General features: G+C 45.3%; 1 protein-coding gene across 2 annotated transcripts; it reads right to left on the reverse strand.

The window, feature by feature from the left end:
• Nucleotides 1-878: 878 nt before the first annotated feature.
• apobec2b (apolipoprotein B mRNA editing enzyme, catalytic polypeptide-like 2b) lies at nt 879-16,803 on the reverse strand. 2 transcript variants are annotated; one of them, XM_056274099.1, is made up of 4 exons: nt 16,517-16,803; nt 13,867-14,047; nt 1,123-1,475; nt 879-1,012 (listed from the first exon to the last, which is right to left on the reverse strand). In XM_056274099.1, the coding sequence occupies exons 1-3, from the start codon at nt 16,801-16,803 to the stop codon at nt 1,125-1,127; spliced, it is 819 nt and encodes a 272-aa protein (XP_056130074.1). In that variant the 3' UTR covers nt 879-1,012; nt 1,123-1,124. The 2 variants fall into 2 exon arrangements, with proteins under 2 accessions (XP_056130074.1, XP_056130073.1); XM_056274098.1 differs by lacking the exon at nt 879-1,012 and having other exon boundaries at nt 1,114-1,475.
• Nucleotides 16,804-17,585: the final 782 nt, after the last annotated feature.

A 17,585-nucleotide genomic window follows, 5' to 3' on the forward strand; every position in this document is an offset into this window, starting at 1 on the left:
CTTTGGAGGTTTTCCAGGCACGTCCAGCTGGGAGAGGGGACTCCGGGGTAGACCCAGAACTCGCTGGAGGGACTACATGTCCAATCTGGCCTGGGGACGCCTTGGGATCTCCCACAGGAGTAGCTGGAGGGCGTTGCTGGGGAGAGGGATGTCCGGAGTGCCCTACTTATAGCTTGCTGCCACGGTGACCCGACCCCGGAGAAGCGGCTGAAGATGAGATGAGACCTGTTAAAGTGAGGCGCTTTCTGTACAAGACCTACACGAAGTCTTTCTCTGGTTGAAACGTTGGTCTATAAAATGGGGTCCAGAACTAGGATCCGCGCCTTGCAGGAAATTCGGGGTGCGTTGCTTATTTTATCAAGGTAATTAACTTTGAACACATTTCTTATACATTATTCATTTCCCTTGAGGTTTTATTTTTTTCACTTGCAGTACTATTTGAATTGTTAAATAGAGCAGTTTATTGAAAAGATGTTTTACTCTAAAGCGCTGTAGAAACAGGAGGAAGTCCACAGCCTCAGACAAAACACACATTATTCAGCCAAAGGTGTTAGCAGTCAAACTTTTGAATATATAGAATATCTCAGCAGCTCTGCCTTGCAGGTTAACGCCTCAATTTTGGGGAACCCCCTCCCCCCCACCGCCAATGTAAGTCAGTATAATTTAGCCTTTTGTGTTATATAGCCTTTTTGTGTGTTTTATATCCGAGATGGCTCGCCGTGTCATCGCTTTGTTTTCTCAGAAGGAGCCATCTGATAGTGTGTAAATATCTATTGTCCTGGATACCTCAGAATGTGTTGTGGGGGAGAAAGCCTCGTCTCCATATATTAAAAAAAACACACACATAATACAACACAGCACATGACCCTGTGACTTCCTTTTCAAAGTGGTAAACCTGAATCGTAAGATTTGATTTAATTTACGGAAACACGTGTAGAAAATGTGTGAATGTGAATTCCAGATGAGTTGCAGACACAGAGGTTCAGCCAGTGACTCAGTCCATCAAATGATCCTGAAACAGAACAAAAAGAACATGTCGGAATTAAACAAGGAATGTTCTAGAAGATCGACAGGCGGACGGATGGATGGCTAATCTGAGGCCAATTGATTAGGTGGACGTACAGCTACTTGAGGATAGCCGCCAGTCTCTCTACGTAGTAGTCATAGTTCTCCTTGCAGTCCTCCCAGGGAGTAAAGCTCTCCTCCTCCTCCTTCTCAACGTACGTCTCCCAAACATGAACGAAGTCGGAGGGCTTCATCATCCGCAGCTTGCAGCCAGCGCTGACCAGCGTCCTCAGCCCAGCCGTGGTCTCCTCCTCCTCCCAACCGAAGAGACGGGAGCAGAAAATGCAGAGACGGAGCTTCTTGCGCTGCTGAAGGACGCCGGCAACTTTGGCGGCACAAGCCACACAGGGACTGGACGACACGTACCATGTGACGTCATATTCCTGGGAGGAATTACTGTTCGGGAGGACCTGGAAGCGTTCAAAGGAAGAGTAAATCAAAAAGACATGCATGTTAGGGTTAATACTCCTGTCTGGGCCCCTGAGCAAGGCAGTGGAAGGAAGAGCTGGAGTTGGTCCCCGGGCGCTGCAGCTGCCCACTGCTCCTATACAACAGGATGGGTTACATGCAGAGAACACATTTCATTGTAACCTGTACAATGACAAAATAAAGTGGCTTTCTTCTTCTTCTTCTTCTTCTTCTTCTTCTTCTAAATATAGCATACAGAGGTGTGCAGATATTGATTAAAAGTATATGAAATATGTATTTCAATTACTTGTGAGCATTTTGTAATTCATATTTGATCAGTCTGGGAGAAAATAGAAGGTAATTTGTAATGTGTTTCCTTTGGGAGCAGTATTTTGTATTTGAAAATACTCAAAAACCACCTCAGCAGAGATCAGAACATGCACATCTGGGCCACTTTAGGCACTCGTGGCTTGGTTCTGACAACGGCGAAGGTAAAATGGGCCACATGTGGCCTAAATATAGCAAGCCAGTGGCTGCAGCCAGGTTATGGCGTGATGTGTCTATGGGCCAAGTTACAGTGTTAATATCTGGCCCTGTTATTCCCTGGTAAATGTGGGCCACATTAACTCGGCATATACATATGATAGCCCTGAAACAACTGATTGGACAATTAAATAAACCAAAAATTGGATTTTAAAAAACACATTTACATCTCTCTCCATGTTTTTCTGCCCTTTTCTATTTTTATTTTTGTTGGACACCACTATTAGACTTGGCGTGCCGCGTTTTACAACCGGAGCACACCTGAAAGGTTTAAATTTACTTTCTGTGACAGTGTGATCGCACTTGGTCAAATAAAATTCAATACGAGATGACAACCCGGATGAATGGAAAAGTTGATGTAAACTAATGTCACTCATTTGTTCCAACTTGTGATGTGCCTTTCAAAGTCTACACATTTGAGAAATACAATAGTCATGATAAATTATTGGGGCCTTGTTCACGAGTGAGGGTAGGATGGAGCGGGGGGTTGACAGGCGGATTGGTGCAGCATCAGCAGTAATGTGGACGTTGTACCGGACTGCTGTGGTGAAGACGGAGCTGAGCCGGAAGGCAAAGCTCTCAATTTACCAGTCAGTCTTCGTTCCAGCCCTCACCTACGGTCATGAGCTTTGGGTAGTGACCAAAAGGGTGAGATCACGGATACAAGTGGCTGAAATGAGTTTCCTCCGTAGGGTGTCTGGGCTCAGCCCTAGAGGTAGGGTGAGGAGCTCGGACATCTGGAGGGAGCTTGGAATAGAGCCGCTGCTCCTTCGCGTTGAAAGGAGCCGGTTGAGGTGGTTCGGGCATCTGATTAGGATGCCTCCTGGGCGCCTTCCTTTGGAGGTTTACCGGGCACGGCCAACTGGGAGGAGACCCCGAGGTAGACCCAGAACTCGCTGGAGGGACTACATGTCCAATCTGGCCTGGGAACGCCTTGGGGTCCCCCAGGAGGAGCTGGAGGGCGTTGCTGGGGAGAGGGACATCTGGAGTGCCCTGCCTAGCTTGCTGCCACCGCGACCCGACCCCGGAGAAGCGGCTGAAGATGAGATGAGATGATAAATTATTGTGATTTGCAAAATGTAAAATCAAAAAAGTGACAGGGACTGAGCTTTGTCAAGAGTACTACTCTTGAAGTAATGCCTTTGCAGCTCTTGTGTTTTCAAGTGCTATCGTCAATATTTATATTCTGTTGTGTGAAACCTCTGAAACACTCGTTAACACTCCATGGAGCTCTGTCCTCTGCCTTGACTCCAGACTGTTTCAGCAGCCCCGATTCCACAAGTCAATTTCTCGTTCATTTCCCCCCCGTAGGCGTTTCAGAAAAATATGAGGAGTTTTAAGTTTTGAGCCAATCCAACCAGCGACGACACGCATCAGGGTTTAAAACAATTGATTGAGTTAGAACAAATGTATGTAAAACTGAAAAAGACAAAGGGAAAGGACTGTGTACTGTCAACAGAGAGTTGACAGTACACAGCTGGCTGAGAGAAACCACCTCCAGTGATTTAGACTTGCTGTTGTAGCACTTACGGCGTTTGTATTTGTATGATGTAATTTGATTTTATATTAATCCTCTGTTCATTGTTATGTGGGGTTGTATTGTTCAACCAATGTCTGTCAAGTGCTTATTTTTTTTGTCTCTGCTGCACAAAAATTGCCCCCCCCCGGTACATTATGGCTCTACTACCACTGCTACTTCATTCAAAGAAAGCGACTTGATGACTCCCTAAACGCTCGCACAGAGAGCTAACGTTAGCTCAATGTGCAGCTATGGATACACGACAGATAATTAGCTAATGTTAGACAAATTATATTCGTGTGTTTTCAAAACAGTGATTAAAACTGAACACGCTATACATCTTAAACAGCTTTACTGCATTAAGTAGTGGAAATGTGTTTCTGCTTGTGTTAGTAACTAGCCAGATGGCATTGATGGCGTGCCTGATCCAAGGGGATTAGTTTAGTGTCATCAGTTAACATTAGGCTAGCTAGCTGTTGTAGCTGGTAATGTCAGCATGCATTCACACGTTATGTCGCTGGGAATTCACAATGTGTGATATACCATTACTAGTTGTACACTGAGCCGCCAAAAGAGGTATTTCAAACAACGGGGTGGGCTGAGCTCCAGCCATTTTGAATGAATGAATGAATGATGATCAGTGTCGAACATGTAAATAAGCAGGATATAACATACAGATAAGCTATTGCCAACAATCCAAAGTGATCAATAAAGCCACGCATCAAATTCAGCAGACAGATCTCTGTATGCATCAGATTGTTACATGTTGGAAAAGGAGTAGGAGGAAGTATACATTTATTTTTTCCCTACCCCTTCTTACCTACTCGTAAGTTAATTCAGCTACCATGCATTACAAACTCAATTCCCACTGTACTGTATTGTTCAGCTAGGAACTAGGAGTCAGGGGGCAGGCCCACAGGAGAGTGACCAAAGAGCTAGCCAACACTGCTGAGAGGACTAGCCACTGGATCTGGATCAAAGGGAGAGACGCCGTCTGGGCTGCCAGGGTGAACAGCTAACCACAGGTCACACACCCAGGACCGATCAACCTGTGGTGGGCCTGCCTCAGCGGAGGGTGTCTTGTGATGAAAGGCCGAAACACCCTGTGAGGCTGAGGTACACAACTGATGATGTGTCCTGGTGGTGGCAATGTCACCTTGGCAGACATCTCCAGTTTAATTCCCACCGAAGCTGTTGCAGTGCAAACACTAGGGATGTTAACAACCAGTCCTTTTTTTGAATCACATTCAATGCAAGTTGTGCTGCACAACACAAACTCAGCTACTGTGAACAACAGGAGAAAAAAGAAAAAACACATCCTAATGTCATGTACCCAAGAATAAACAGATCTCAGTGCTACGCACAACCCAAATACCCACTCGGAGTCAGAAAAGAAAAAAAAAGTAATGAGAACTGTTTAGATAAATACAACAAACAACACGACTCTTCGTCATCCCTGTATCTCTTGATAATCAGCCCTTTGTACTTCTTCTTGAACTGCGTAATGTTTGTACTTTTGTTTATATTCCAAAATATTTTCATTATCAGGGTTGGGCAGATGTGTTCCACGTTGTTATAAAGTATACATCAAAAGAAAAGGAAGCAATAACAAATGACACTGAATAGCGATAAAATAAAATAAAACAGCCCTTCCCTCCCACCCCCATCCCCCCCCCACCCCTTTTAATTTCCAGAGTAGTTTTAAGGCACAACATTTAGCAATAAGTCAATAAGTAATGCTGCAGCTATTTCCATTAAATCAGTTGTTATTTTTATGTCAAGGGCCGAGGTAAAGGGTTATATTTTATGTTATGTCGTTCGGGTGTTATGGAAGTATGTTAAAAAGGATCCCCAAGTTTTGTAGAATTTCTCCTCAGAACCACTGACTTGAGAAGCACCACATCTCCAGGTTGAGGCAGGACATTACATCTTGATGCCACTGACCAGGTGTGGGTGGGGCGGCATCCTTCCACCTGAGCAGAACTGCACGCCTGGCCAAGAGTGAAGCAAAGGTAACCATGCGGCAGTCTGCCAATGTCAAATGAGGAGCCACTCCATCAGCAATGCCAAACAAAGCAATCAGAGGGTCTGGGTCTAGGGTCCGCTTAAAAATGTTGGCTGGAGTGTGAAAAACATCTTTCCAGAATTTTTCCAAGTGAGGGCACAGCCAGTACGTGTGTGTACCAGGGTAGCATCGCTGTTTCTGCATTTGTCGCAGGTGGGGGTGATATCAGGATAGATGCTAGACCATTTAACCTTAGACATGTGAGCCCTTTGAACCACCTTAAATTACAGTAGGCAGTGTCTTGCACAGAGTGAGGATTTGTGTATTGATGTGAAAATGGAATCCCATTGGTCATCAGATAGCGCATGTCCCAAGTCGTGTTCCCAGGCTGTTTTAATTTTGTCCAGAGGTGGACACGTCAGCATGGGAATCTTTCTGTATAATGTTGACAACGCACCTTTAGGTAGTGGGTCAAAGGAGAGAAATGTGTCGACAGGGTTAGTGTCAGGTTTTTCATGAAAGCATGGCAAGACAGAACGCATATACTATTGTCTGACCTGTAAATATCGAAAGAAGTGTGTTCTGGGTAAGTTGTATTTCTCAGACAGCTGGGTGAAAGACATCAAACAGTTGTTTTTGAACATGTCTTTAAAAAAATCTGATGCCTTTCTTGTGCCAATCCTGAAAGGTTGAGTCGTGTCGAGATGGTATGAAAAGATGTTTGGAAGCGACGGGACTCCAAAGTCTCTGTAGCCAAAAGTCTCCCTGAACTGGGCCCACACTTTAAGGGTATGACATACAACTGGGTTGTCTATTAGTTTAGTCAGGGAGTAGTTGAGCGGTGAGCCAAGGAGTGCTGGAAGCCAAATATCCTGGCATGACCTTAACTCTAGAGATATCCATTCTGGGCTGTTTGACTGAAGGTAAAAGTGGTTCCAAAAAGTAAGACAGCCACTATTAGCAGCCCAGTAGTAGTGACGCATATCAGGGAGCCCCATGCCCCCATCTCTTCTGAATCTCTGGCGTAAGATCCTGCTTACTCATGGCCTCTTATTTTGCCATATGTATGAGGAAATAATCGAATCTAATGAAACAAAAAAATGATTTTGGGATGAACACCGGTACACACTGAAATAAATATGTAAACTTTGGTAGTATATTCATTTTTATAGAGTTTATTCGTCCGGCAAGGGACAGTGTAAGAGGGCACCACTGCAGTAACGATGTTTTAACCTGATTTAGTAGAGTCGTGACATTTTCTAAAAAAAGATGATTTCCGTGTGACTGCTACTCCCAAGTAGGTGAATTGTCTTTCTTCAATTTGGAATGGTATGTCATCGTAGTCTAGGTCAAATGCTTTGCTATTAATTGGGAACAACTCTTGTGTAAATGCATCTTGTATCCCGATAGTGATCCATTAAACAGCTGCAAGCTCTTCCTTACTTTTACTAAACTGTCCATACACTTCCTGGCAGTTTCGGCCTCAGTCCCGTATTGGTACAGGTGCCTCAGAATCAGGGACAGCCTTCAGTTTTTAGATGTCTACTGTAAACTACTAATAAGACACGTTAGTCCCTAGCTAACGGGTCTGACCCTTTAGTCGAGCGGTTAGTGATGTCGCCTTGTGGTGCAGTACACCCCGTATCGAATCCCGCACCGGGCAAGAAAATAACCGGTTACATTGGTGGCAGCGGTGGGATCCGGAAGTGTGCAGATCCTCAGAAGTCTCTTCGGAGCGCGGGAAGAACAAAGCGCGAGGGCGCGTTTCCGGGAGAGGGTGACGACTGTAAACTACTAATAAGACACGTTAGCCCCTAGCTAACGGATCTGACCCTTTAGCCGAGCGGTTAGCGATGTCGCCTTGTGGCGCAGTACACGCCGTATCGAATCCCGCACCGGGCAAGAAAATAAGCGGTTACACTACTAAAAGCTGTGCATAGAAAAATACAACAAAAAAACGTATATACATACACATGCCTACATGTACGTACACACACACACGTGCATATACATACCCCCCCCCCACACACACAAAAAACATTTACAAAAAATATGATAATGAAACAAATGAGACATCTGGTAGAAAGATTGATAAGCCATCTGTTACTAAGCATTGCATAAATAAATGAAACAGCAAACCCTGAATGTGGTGCAGTTAGAGTTCACTGTGAAAATACCACGAGTAGGGAAACGGCAAACATAAGAAATGGAACCATGAATTTATAGTCCTGTTCAGAGACCACAGTAACCGCATTATGTTTACATCCGTCATTGTGTCACAGAAGCGCAGCCCCGTGGTAACGTGACCCAATGTCTTGCCCGAGCTTCAGTTCGTCCGCCAGACCAGACGGGGGCTCCAGCTGGTCTCGCCTAGGATGTAACGACGCGGTATCCGGTATTAGCACAACCGCATATACGATGCAGGCTAATTAACGAACGGTTAGTTAGCCAAACCCATAATCACAGGGATTTATACGAACGTTGTATTCGTATAAGTAAGAAGTGTACTGTTAAAGACGTTCAAACATTCTTTACTTAGTGTTTCCTATTGTAGCGAATTCGGGGGACAACGCAACCACAGGAACTGCCGCGGCCGGGACGCGAACCTGTATCGCCCGCACCGCAGGAGACATCGCTAACCGCTCGACTAAAGGGTCAGATTCGCGAGCCAGCGGCCAGCGTGTCTTCTTATCCATGCACGTTACAATATTATGACTAAGAACTGTAATATATTGGACCTATGTCAACGTTTTGTGCAGCTGTGAAGAAGGATTAAATGTGTTTCCAAAGAGAGAAGACGGTGTCCTCGCCATTTTCAGACGAAGCGAACTATTGAACCGTGTTGGGTTGTACTCCGGAGTTTAGCTAGCTAGCTAGCACCAGGAAGTGACGGACAGCGCCAGCGAATTTCGGCCCTGGATCCCAAATAAATTCGGTTCCCCTGCAACTTCCGGCGAAGGTAGTCAGAAGACGGAGACAGGAAACGTAACAGTGTAGTGGTTATGGGGCTTACATAATTCCCCTTATTGAGCTGGTAGGAACGTTAGTTTACAGCTGCTGTTTCCTCGGTTCGGGTTTACAGTGACACACTTCCGCTGCGCGGGTTTTTTGTTGTAATGGTGGAAGGAATAAATGGTGCACGTTGTGTAGCCGAAAGAGAAAGTTGTCACGACTCCTACTTGAGCCCCTCTACGACAGTAGGATTACCGCTCTTGGCCTGGACCCGGGAGCGGCTTTGGCTGTCGGGGCTCTACGAGCACGGTCGAGGTCCGGGGGTGAAGGAAGGATCTTGTCGCCGAGGAGCTCCACCAAGCAGTTTGGAGAAGAAGGCCGTGGGTTGTGCACCCTCAATTGATTCAGGTAGGCCAATTATTCTTATAATGGCTTTGGCCTTTAGCTTGTTGTAGCTCTCCCCCATGGCTGTGCATTTAGCCTTCATCGCCTCCATCTTGTCGCCGAGTGCGCTCACTGTGGCTTCGAGGGAAGCCGGGCGGTGTCCGTGGTCTGTGACCGTTGCCTGGACATGGTCACCTTACGCTTCAAGTGGCGTTACGGCCCCTTTAAATTCCTCAGAGAGGGCTCCTCTCTTCCTCCTGTAGCGTGGTCAGGAAGGCCAGGAGCGGTGCGGAAATGACTACAGCGTCGCCTTAGTCTTTTTTGGTTGATTTCGATGCCGTCTTTCGATTGTTTTGGCAAAAAAGTGTAAATAAAAACGGGACCGTCAAGTTTGACTTTACTGTGTATACAGATGAGGCTCTAAAATTAAGTCGTGTATAACGTGTAGCGAGAGCCTGAGGACCACACTAATACCACTGTAACGTGCATGGATAAGTGGACACGCTGGCCATTGGCTGGCGAGTCTGACCCTTTAGTCGAGCGGTTAGCGATGCGGTGCGGGCGATACGGGTTCGCGTCCCGGCCGCGGCAGTTCCTGTGGTTGCGTTGTCCCCCGAATTCGCTACCACTACCTTTGAGTTCCATGCTCAAACTGTTCCCATAGATTGAAATGCCCATGCTCTTCAAAGTTGTACCAACACGTAATTTTTTGAAGTTTGATTTCCCTCTCAAATGATGCTCCCCTTCTCTATCTGAGAATATTTTTGGTATATTACTCGGTAGTAGATTGTTTCTTGCTTTGAACATTATCTGTGCTGTGTTACATTCTACTAAATCCCTGAACGTCAAGGCACAATGGGCCTGTAAATTTTAACTAATCAGCGTTGGCTTAAATTTATGCTATTATGAATAGCAGCTAAAACGTATTTGTTCAGTGTTAACTTTGCCATTTGAATAATTACCTCAAAAGTTATGTATTGCCCAATATTAAATGGGTTTATGCTTTCCCTTTCACTTCCTGTCTCTCTTATTCTCTTTATAACTATCTCGGCCCATCTCTCCGTGTATCTGTACACAAGTTAAGAACACTATCCTCATCAGATGCAAATACTCCCAAGTCCATTCAATTCCTGCCTTACTACGTGCAGTAAAGGTGATGAGTTGTAGCAGTCTCAGGAAAGGGCTGCCAAGAGTGAACAGTTTACTTAAATCAGTCAGCCATGTGGTGCATGAAGATGTTCAGCACCGTGACGCTGAAAGCAACCCCCTGACATTTCCCTCAATGGAATGGAAATCAACAGGGATGAATGTCTTGATAATGAAGATCGCTATGATCATAGCAACATGGGGTGGGAGGAGGGCACTAATGAAAGTTTGACAAGCAGTTTGGTTGACTGGGCCGTCGGTTTTGGTGTCTCTCTGCTTGCTCTTTCTGCCTTGCTGCCAAGACTTCGGGCTCTGGTTTCTGGATGGTGCAAGGCCAGCGGCAGCGCTAACGCAGACGTAGTGACAATTGACCTTTCGCAAAGTCCCGCTCCCCTTAGTTACTGTTGCTATGCCCTTCAAGCATTTCAGAACCATCCAGGAAGTTGCCGGAAAACACCAAAACATGAAGGAAGAACTCAGCGCATTCCCAGAGAAAATAAGTGATGTATTTTGGAGTAATTCATCCTTAATATCATCCCGTGAAAGGCAGAAGGGGCTACAGTATGCGGTGGCGGGATCCATTCAGAATATTAACAGTAAAACTGACTTGCGTGGACTCCGGGCTGCCGGGTGCGACTGTAATTGAGCGTAAAGTTTACCGGTCGCAATCAAAGAATGAGAAACCCCATCAACTAATTCTGAAACACATTGTGGACCAGATGTGCTCTTGCGCTGTAGGGTAAGTTACATATTTCAGTTATTATTGGTATATTTTTGATAATCCATTGTCAACATTACCGTATTATAGTGTTGATTTTGGCCAAGGTTCCCCATAGTGTTCTTTTATCCAGGCTTTTTCGGGGGTTCTGTATGGGCTCATGGGGGTCGCAGGGCAGCCAGGGACATGCCCCGGGGCCGGGGGAACCGCCCATGACTTTTTTTTTTTACCTTCGGACCAGAACCGGTATTTTCAACAAAATAAGGCAAACGAGATTCCCCCGCGGGCGGGATGACTTTTCCGAACGGCCGGTCCCCACCTGGAGCTCACAGAGGGGGAGAAACGTTTAAAATAGGCCGGATATGGGGAGGTCAGACTGGCCAGAGACCATCCCAGCCGACCCTCCCCGCGGGTCTTTATGCTCTGAAATGAAAGGTGGAACCTGGCTAACCTGTGACTAGCATAACAAAGTTATGTTAGTGGGCTAGCTATCATTAGCTATCATTAAATTAGGTATTTTTGGCCACAGACTAGGCTGGTTACGTTCATCAGGTACATTAATAATGTTATTTTGTTAGTCAGTAATACGTTGATATGTTAATAATGATAATAATCATTGTGTGGGTAAAAGGAACAGTAATAATACGTTAGCTGTATTAGCTATCAATAATAGCTAGTAGCAAGCTTAGCTTGGAGCAGACAGGTATTTTTGTTGATTTTGGATGGATTAAGCTGGCCATGGGGTCTGCTATACTGCCAAATCTATTGCCGACATTGCGCTTCTTGTGTTCTGGGTTTTGGGAAGGGAAAGGAAATGACACCCCCTCCAAACTTTTCAGATATCTTGTATCTGATTTGCAGATCCCATAGGCACACCGTTTCAGCGTTTTGCTGTGTGTTTGAAAGCTTGACGGACCGTTGCTAAGGTAGGATCGGACAAGCACCGTTCTGGGGCGGTACTTTGCGAAAGGTCAATTGGGTGCAAGGTGGTTTTTCTCTCGCATTTGCTAATTTCCGGGCTCGCCACGACGTCGCGTGCGCTGAAATGGGCGTGGGGGCGCAGTGGATGGTGTGTCAGTCAAAATCAGGTGGCGCAGCACGAGCTCGGTGTCAAATAAAACCAAATGTTACGCCCGCGTCTCGGCCTGGTCAGACCACGTCTTAGCGCAGGCGTTGTGTGGTAGTTTCAGGGCTTTAGGCGAAGGTGCCCTAAAGCAGAGACTTGTCCAAAATCACACTTGCCACTTCTGTGTATGTTAAGTTAGCCTATTTCATGAGTAATGTAACTAATGACTGCTGTCCTAAACCTTCTTAATCACAAAACACGACATGTATCATTGTCTTCCAGCGTAAGAGTCAATGTGTGTTATTACACATGGAAAACAACATGGTGACGGGATTTCAGTATTTCAGTTAACCTCATTCAACCTGAAAGAAGGAACTGGTTGCCTTGGCTAATTGACCCGTGATCTCCTGCTGTGTTCATAGGAAATGCAGGGAAGAGAGGAAGACGCCGGTGAGAGCGAAGATACGTTAAAGGTAGCCTGTCAAATAATCATGTTTGTGTATTGTCTCATATCACACTGGAATTGGTGTCAATGTCTGTTGTATGCGCACATCAGTTTCCTCCTGGGAGAAACTTCTCTGCCTTAGCCGGTCTGGACTTCCGCCCCACCCCTCACGATTACGGCAGTCGCCATGACAGAGCGCGCGCTGCTTTTAAAGGGAATGAGAGGAGCTGTTTTGTTTGGCCGAAATTGAAGACAACCCCCACCACCCCGACTGGTAGTTTCTTCTACTACTACTACTACTTTCGGCTGTTCCCGTTAGGGGTCGCCACAGCAGATCATCCATTTCCACCTCATCCTGTCCTCTGCATCTTCCCCTGTCACACCAGAGACCTGCATGTCCTCCCTCACCACATCCATAAACCTCCTTCTTGGCCGTCCTCTTCTCCTCTTCCCTGGCAGCTCCATATTCAGCATCCTTCTCCCAATATGCCCAGCATCTCTCCTCCACACATGTCCAAACCATCTCCATCTTGTCTCTTTTGCTTTGTCTCCAAACCGTCCAACCTGAGCTGTCCCTCTAATATAATCATCCCTAATCCTGTCCTTCTTCGTCATTTCCACTGGAAATCTTAGCATCTTCAACACTCCCACCTCCAGCGCCACCCCCTGGCTTTTAAGCAGTGCCACCGTCTCCAGACCATATAACATAGCTGGTCTCAGTACCATCTCCTACTGGTAATTTATTTCTTCTAATCCAACCTTTTACAACTGCACCCCCGTTGCAGCTGATTACTGCCAGTGCAGCATGTCCCAAAATTAGCACAAAAAAAAAGAGTGTTGACCACACCTTAAATCTGTTTGCGCTGTGAACCAGCACCTTCGACTGTGCTATGACCCGGAAACTAGAGCCCTTGGAGTCTACTTCCCATTTCTGCCAAAAGATGGAAGGTCATCGTTGCGAAAACAAGAGCCTGTGAGGGGGGAGTGGATATCTTGATTGTATGAGCTCTTCATGTATTGTTCAGTCATTCACAGGAATCATTCGTTTATATCATAACCTGTCTTCTTAACTGTATTCTTTACCAATTTCCCTCAAAGAATGAATGAGACACTTAGGGGCAAAGAGAAGAAGGGGGAAAAAAGTGCTGCAATTAGTTATTTGTGTAAAGACGGAACGATTTCACACTAGAAATCTTTGAATTTTCATATAACTCGCATGTATGTGTGTGGCATGATGTTAGATGCCGAGGAATACCCAATCCGTCTCTGTCCACACGTCATCCGTTTTAGCCAAGAGTTTCCCCATTACTTTGGTTTATCTTTTATGGTCTTGAATTGTTTTTACACATTTTCAATTGCCATGTTTCAAAGCACTTTTAAACTTTCTTTTTAACCCCATTTTAATTTGTCTGCTTCTCTCTGAAGTGAATCAGTGAGTATTATTATTATTTCTTATTCGTCTTTATTTTAGTCTTAACGGGTAAACCTGAGCCCTCTGGTTGGAGGGGCAACCTCAGTGCAGCCCTACGTTTATCTCAGCAGCTCTGTGTGTGTGTGTGTGTGTGTGTGTGTGTGTGTGTGTGTGTGTGTGTGTGTGTGTGTGTGTGTGTGTTACCTGTTGAAAGAAGGCCTCCTCTGCGTGCGCTGTGGCATGTTCGTCCTCCATGTAACCTTTGAGCGGCTCGGTGCTGCCACCTGGTGTGTCCACTCTGAAACACAACAGGGTTTTGTTGCGGCCCGAGGAGTACTCCACATTCCTGAACTGAAACTTGAAGTAGAACGGGCTCATCTGTTCCCTGAGTCAAAGAGGAAGCAAGGCAGATAGAGAGAATCTGTCAATCTATCATTAGGTAACCTGTATTTGTCTCAGGGTACTTCAAAGTAGAGGAAACGAAACTTTTGTCTTTTCTCTCCAGTCAGCTCCTCTGTTTTCTTTTTTTATGCAGATGTGGGTAGGATGAGCATGTCTGAGCGGGAAAACAACCAGCACATTAATCTGTTAGACTTGTTTCCCATTCACTCTTTACTTTTAATTTACAGTGCAGCTAGCAGTGCAGCTGAAAAGGAATTTGTTGGACTTTCAAACACGAGATTCACGCCAGTGGAGGGTAAACTTATCTAAATGCTGCTTATCCCCCTTTTTATTTGCAGACTATGGTTTACCCACCTGTTTTACATTTACTCGTTTAGCAGAACCATTATCCAAAGTCAGAATCGGCAATTTGTAGATAAATTCAAGTGTTACCAACTGGCATCGTAGACCACTTCATAGTAATCATATCATAGTGGTCCTGTATGAAGTAGTAGTAGTACATTTGGTACATGGTAGTCATATCACAGCTAATAGAATGCCATTGAGAGTACACTTGGTGTAAGTGCAACTTAATGATCAAGAGGCGGTGAATAGGAAAATCACAATGCAAAGCAGATTAAGATTGACACATATCAGGAAAAAAAAGAAAGCTGAAAGCAAGTAAACAAGGGCTCAATAGTAACTGTTGAAGTAAACACAGGCACAATAATAACAGTAACAGCTGGAGCCAATCCCAATTCAGAGCAGTGTCAGCTGAGACCACTTTGAGGTAGACCTGAAGAGGATGGTTCCAGGGTTATTATGTCTTCACCTTACATACATTTTTAGTGTCAGATTGATGAAATTTACAAGGAATAACTTATTACACCTGGGAAATACATAAAATAATAGATTTATGAAAATATGGCCCATATTGGTAGTTGGTTGCCTAATGAAGGTCACAGTTTACCTACCACATCGCTGATTAACTTCCTTATTCTTAGCGATGACTTCGTTAGCCATCCATGGCTACTAGCCATGCGAGACACACTAGCTAACAAGACATCATGATGATGGGCTCCTCTCTTTATAGACTGACACCATAAGCAGTGTTAATGGATTTTAGTAAATTGAGCCTTCTTTCAACATCGTTGGCTCCCAAACCACCCAGCTGTCTGGATGTGCAAAGCCTCACCCGCTCCACTAAATCTATAAATCACATGCACCCCCCCCCCCTTGTCATTTCTGGATCAAATTATTGTTTTATTGTACATGGGCAGCCAGGGGGGTGCCGCACATAGATCACGTTTAGCCTCCGTCTCAAAACAGCTAAAACTCAAAAGTGGAGATGAACAGATGGTTTGGGAGAACTTCTCTGACTCATCTCTATTCTTACTTGTGCTTTAGTACCGGCGGCAGGTGCAGGCCATTAGTATTTCTATTCTCTGACATTAAGTGGCTTGAATTGGAAACAATGTCTCCCCGAAAACAGACCGCAACTGCCAATCGGGTATTTTTAAACCGCCGACCAGTCGACCGAGAAAGCCCGTTTCCCGTTTAGCGGGTGTTTCGCCCTTTAATTGCGTAACACTGATACAATTGAAATGCGGTAGTGTGAACTTCGTAAAAGAGCAACATCGTCTAGTTTAATATATATATATATGCTAACAAACTAAGCGCGGATGTGTATCATAAAGCCGCCATTTTCCTCACTGAGAAGCTAGGTGGCTGTTATGTCATCCAGCCGCTACGGGCGCTGCTGAGCACGGAGGGGGCAGAATACTGCAATCCACCGGAAACCGGAAACCGAAAGTTCCGCGTCGGTGTTCCCGACTTCCAATCCTAAATAAACAAATAAATAAGCAAGTAAATAAGTAAACAAGGAAATAAACACTTTTAGATTGGAAGTTTTTTTTAAAGTCATGCCGTTTAGAACTGATCGTTTAAAGCCGGTAGTTCCGAGTCGGTGTTCCTGACTTCCAATCTAAGAAAATAAAATAATAATAAAAAAAACGCATTTAGATTGAAAGTGTTTATTTTTTAATTTAAGTCATGCCGTTCAGAAGTTACCATTTAAAGCACCTTCTCTGTTTATGATTCAGTTTATGACTGTTTGCTAAATTGTGGTTCCCTTTGGCAATCTGTAATTTTCAAACACCTGTGTTGCCATATTTGTTCTTGTACATTTTCAACACAAAAAAAAAACCCTCCAATCTAAATGTGCCCCAGTGCGTTCTGCTCAGGAAAACATGGACACCCGCACAAAACTGTTGTTTGTATGAGCAGTCGTGTTTGATGGGGGGCCATGTAGTACATGCAGGGTTTCATTCCAACCCAGCGCTACTCGGACCCCGGGGGCCACATAGTCTGACGACGTTTTTATATATATGACATGCAAAAGACATTGCAAATCAGTTTTACTGAACCTCATGTGTGAGACGTCATTCTGCTCAGTGGATTTGATCTTACCCACCCTGTGACGATCTCAAAAGGCGGCAGCTCTATGGGCTGAAACTCTCCATTCTCCTCCTTCATCTCACCCTCTGCTCCTTCAGCCGTCCTCTCATCTCCTCCCATCTTCTCCTCTTTCTCCGTCTTGGGCTGTTCGGGACTCTTGTCTGGCTTCTTCCCAAGTTTGTCCGGCTTTTTCGGCGCTTTCTCCTTTTCTTTCTCTTTCTCTTTCTCCTTCTCCTCGTGGGTTTTGCTGTCCACTTTCTTGTCTTTACGTTTCACACTAAGCCGGCTGTTTCTATCCGCCATCGTCTCCAATATTTGTGTTTTTCTATTTGTATGTGTGTATGTGTGAGAGAGAGAATGAGAGATGGAAAGAGGAGGAGGAAGAGACAAACAGGGTGCCAGTATGAGAGGAGAGGAGCGATAACTTGAGTGCAGAGAACAAAAATAGACACTATTGTGTGTTGAGTTTTGTGTGTGTGTGTGTGTGTGTGTGTGTGTGTGTGTGTGTGTGTGTGTGTGTGTGTGTGTGTGTGTGTCAGGCTAAGACACTGATAGGTGGCTCAGTTAACTCACTCCCCCTTTTCCATGCCATGGCTGTGGAAAGGGCAAGGGACGACTCGGTGTGTGTATTTGTATTGTATGGATTTGTTTGTGTGTCTCCGTGTGTGGATAGGCGGAGCCGGGTGGAGGTGAAGTGTTATATCCATATCACACTTCATACAGCATCCCATTCAAGAACCGATGGTTAACATTGTGACGTATTTCTTGCATCGCTCAGACACGACCACAAAAAGCCTCAACGTTTGAGTCCGTCGGGGTTAGGGACTGTCAGCAGGCGGGTTATTTATAACGATAGTTTGGGTGGGTGTGTGTGTGTTTGGGAGAAGGGGGGTGCTTGCATGGGTAACCAGGGCCTTGTTTGTTCTTGCCAGCTTCAAAAACCTGCAGGTTGCCAAGCCTTGGCAATGCAGCAAGGCCAGCTAAAGGACAAAACAAATCAAGTACAGAGGAGGGGGTCCAAAACATACATGCATGCATGCACGCACGCACACAAACATGCACATACAAACGTGCACAGGATGAGT

Source organism: Lampris incognitus, chromosome 2 (assembly GCF_029633865.1).
Source record: "Lampris incognitus isolate fLamInc1 chromosome 2, fLamInc1.hap2, whole genome shotgun sequence".
Classification (NCBI taxonomy): domain Eukaryota; kingdom Metazoa; phylum Chordata; class Actinopteri; order Lampriformes; family Lampridae; genus Lampris; species Lampris incognitus.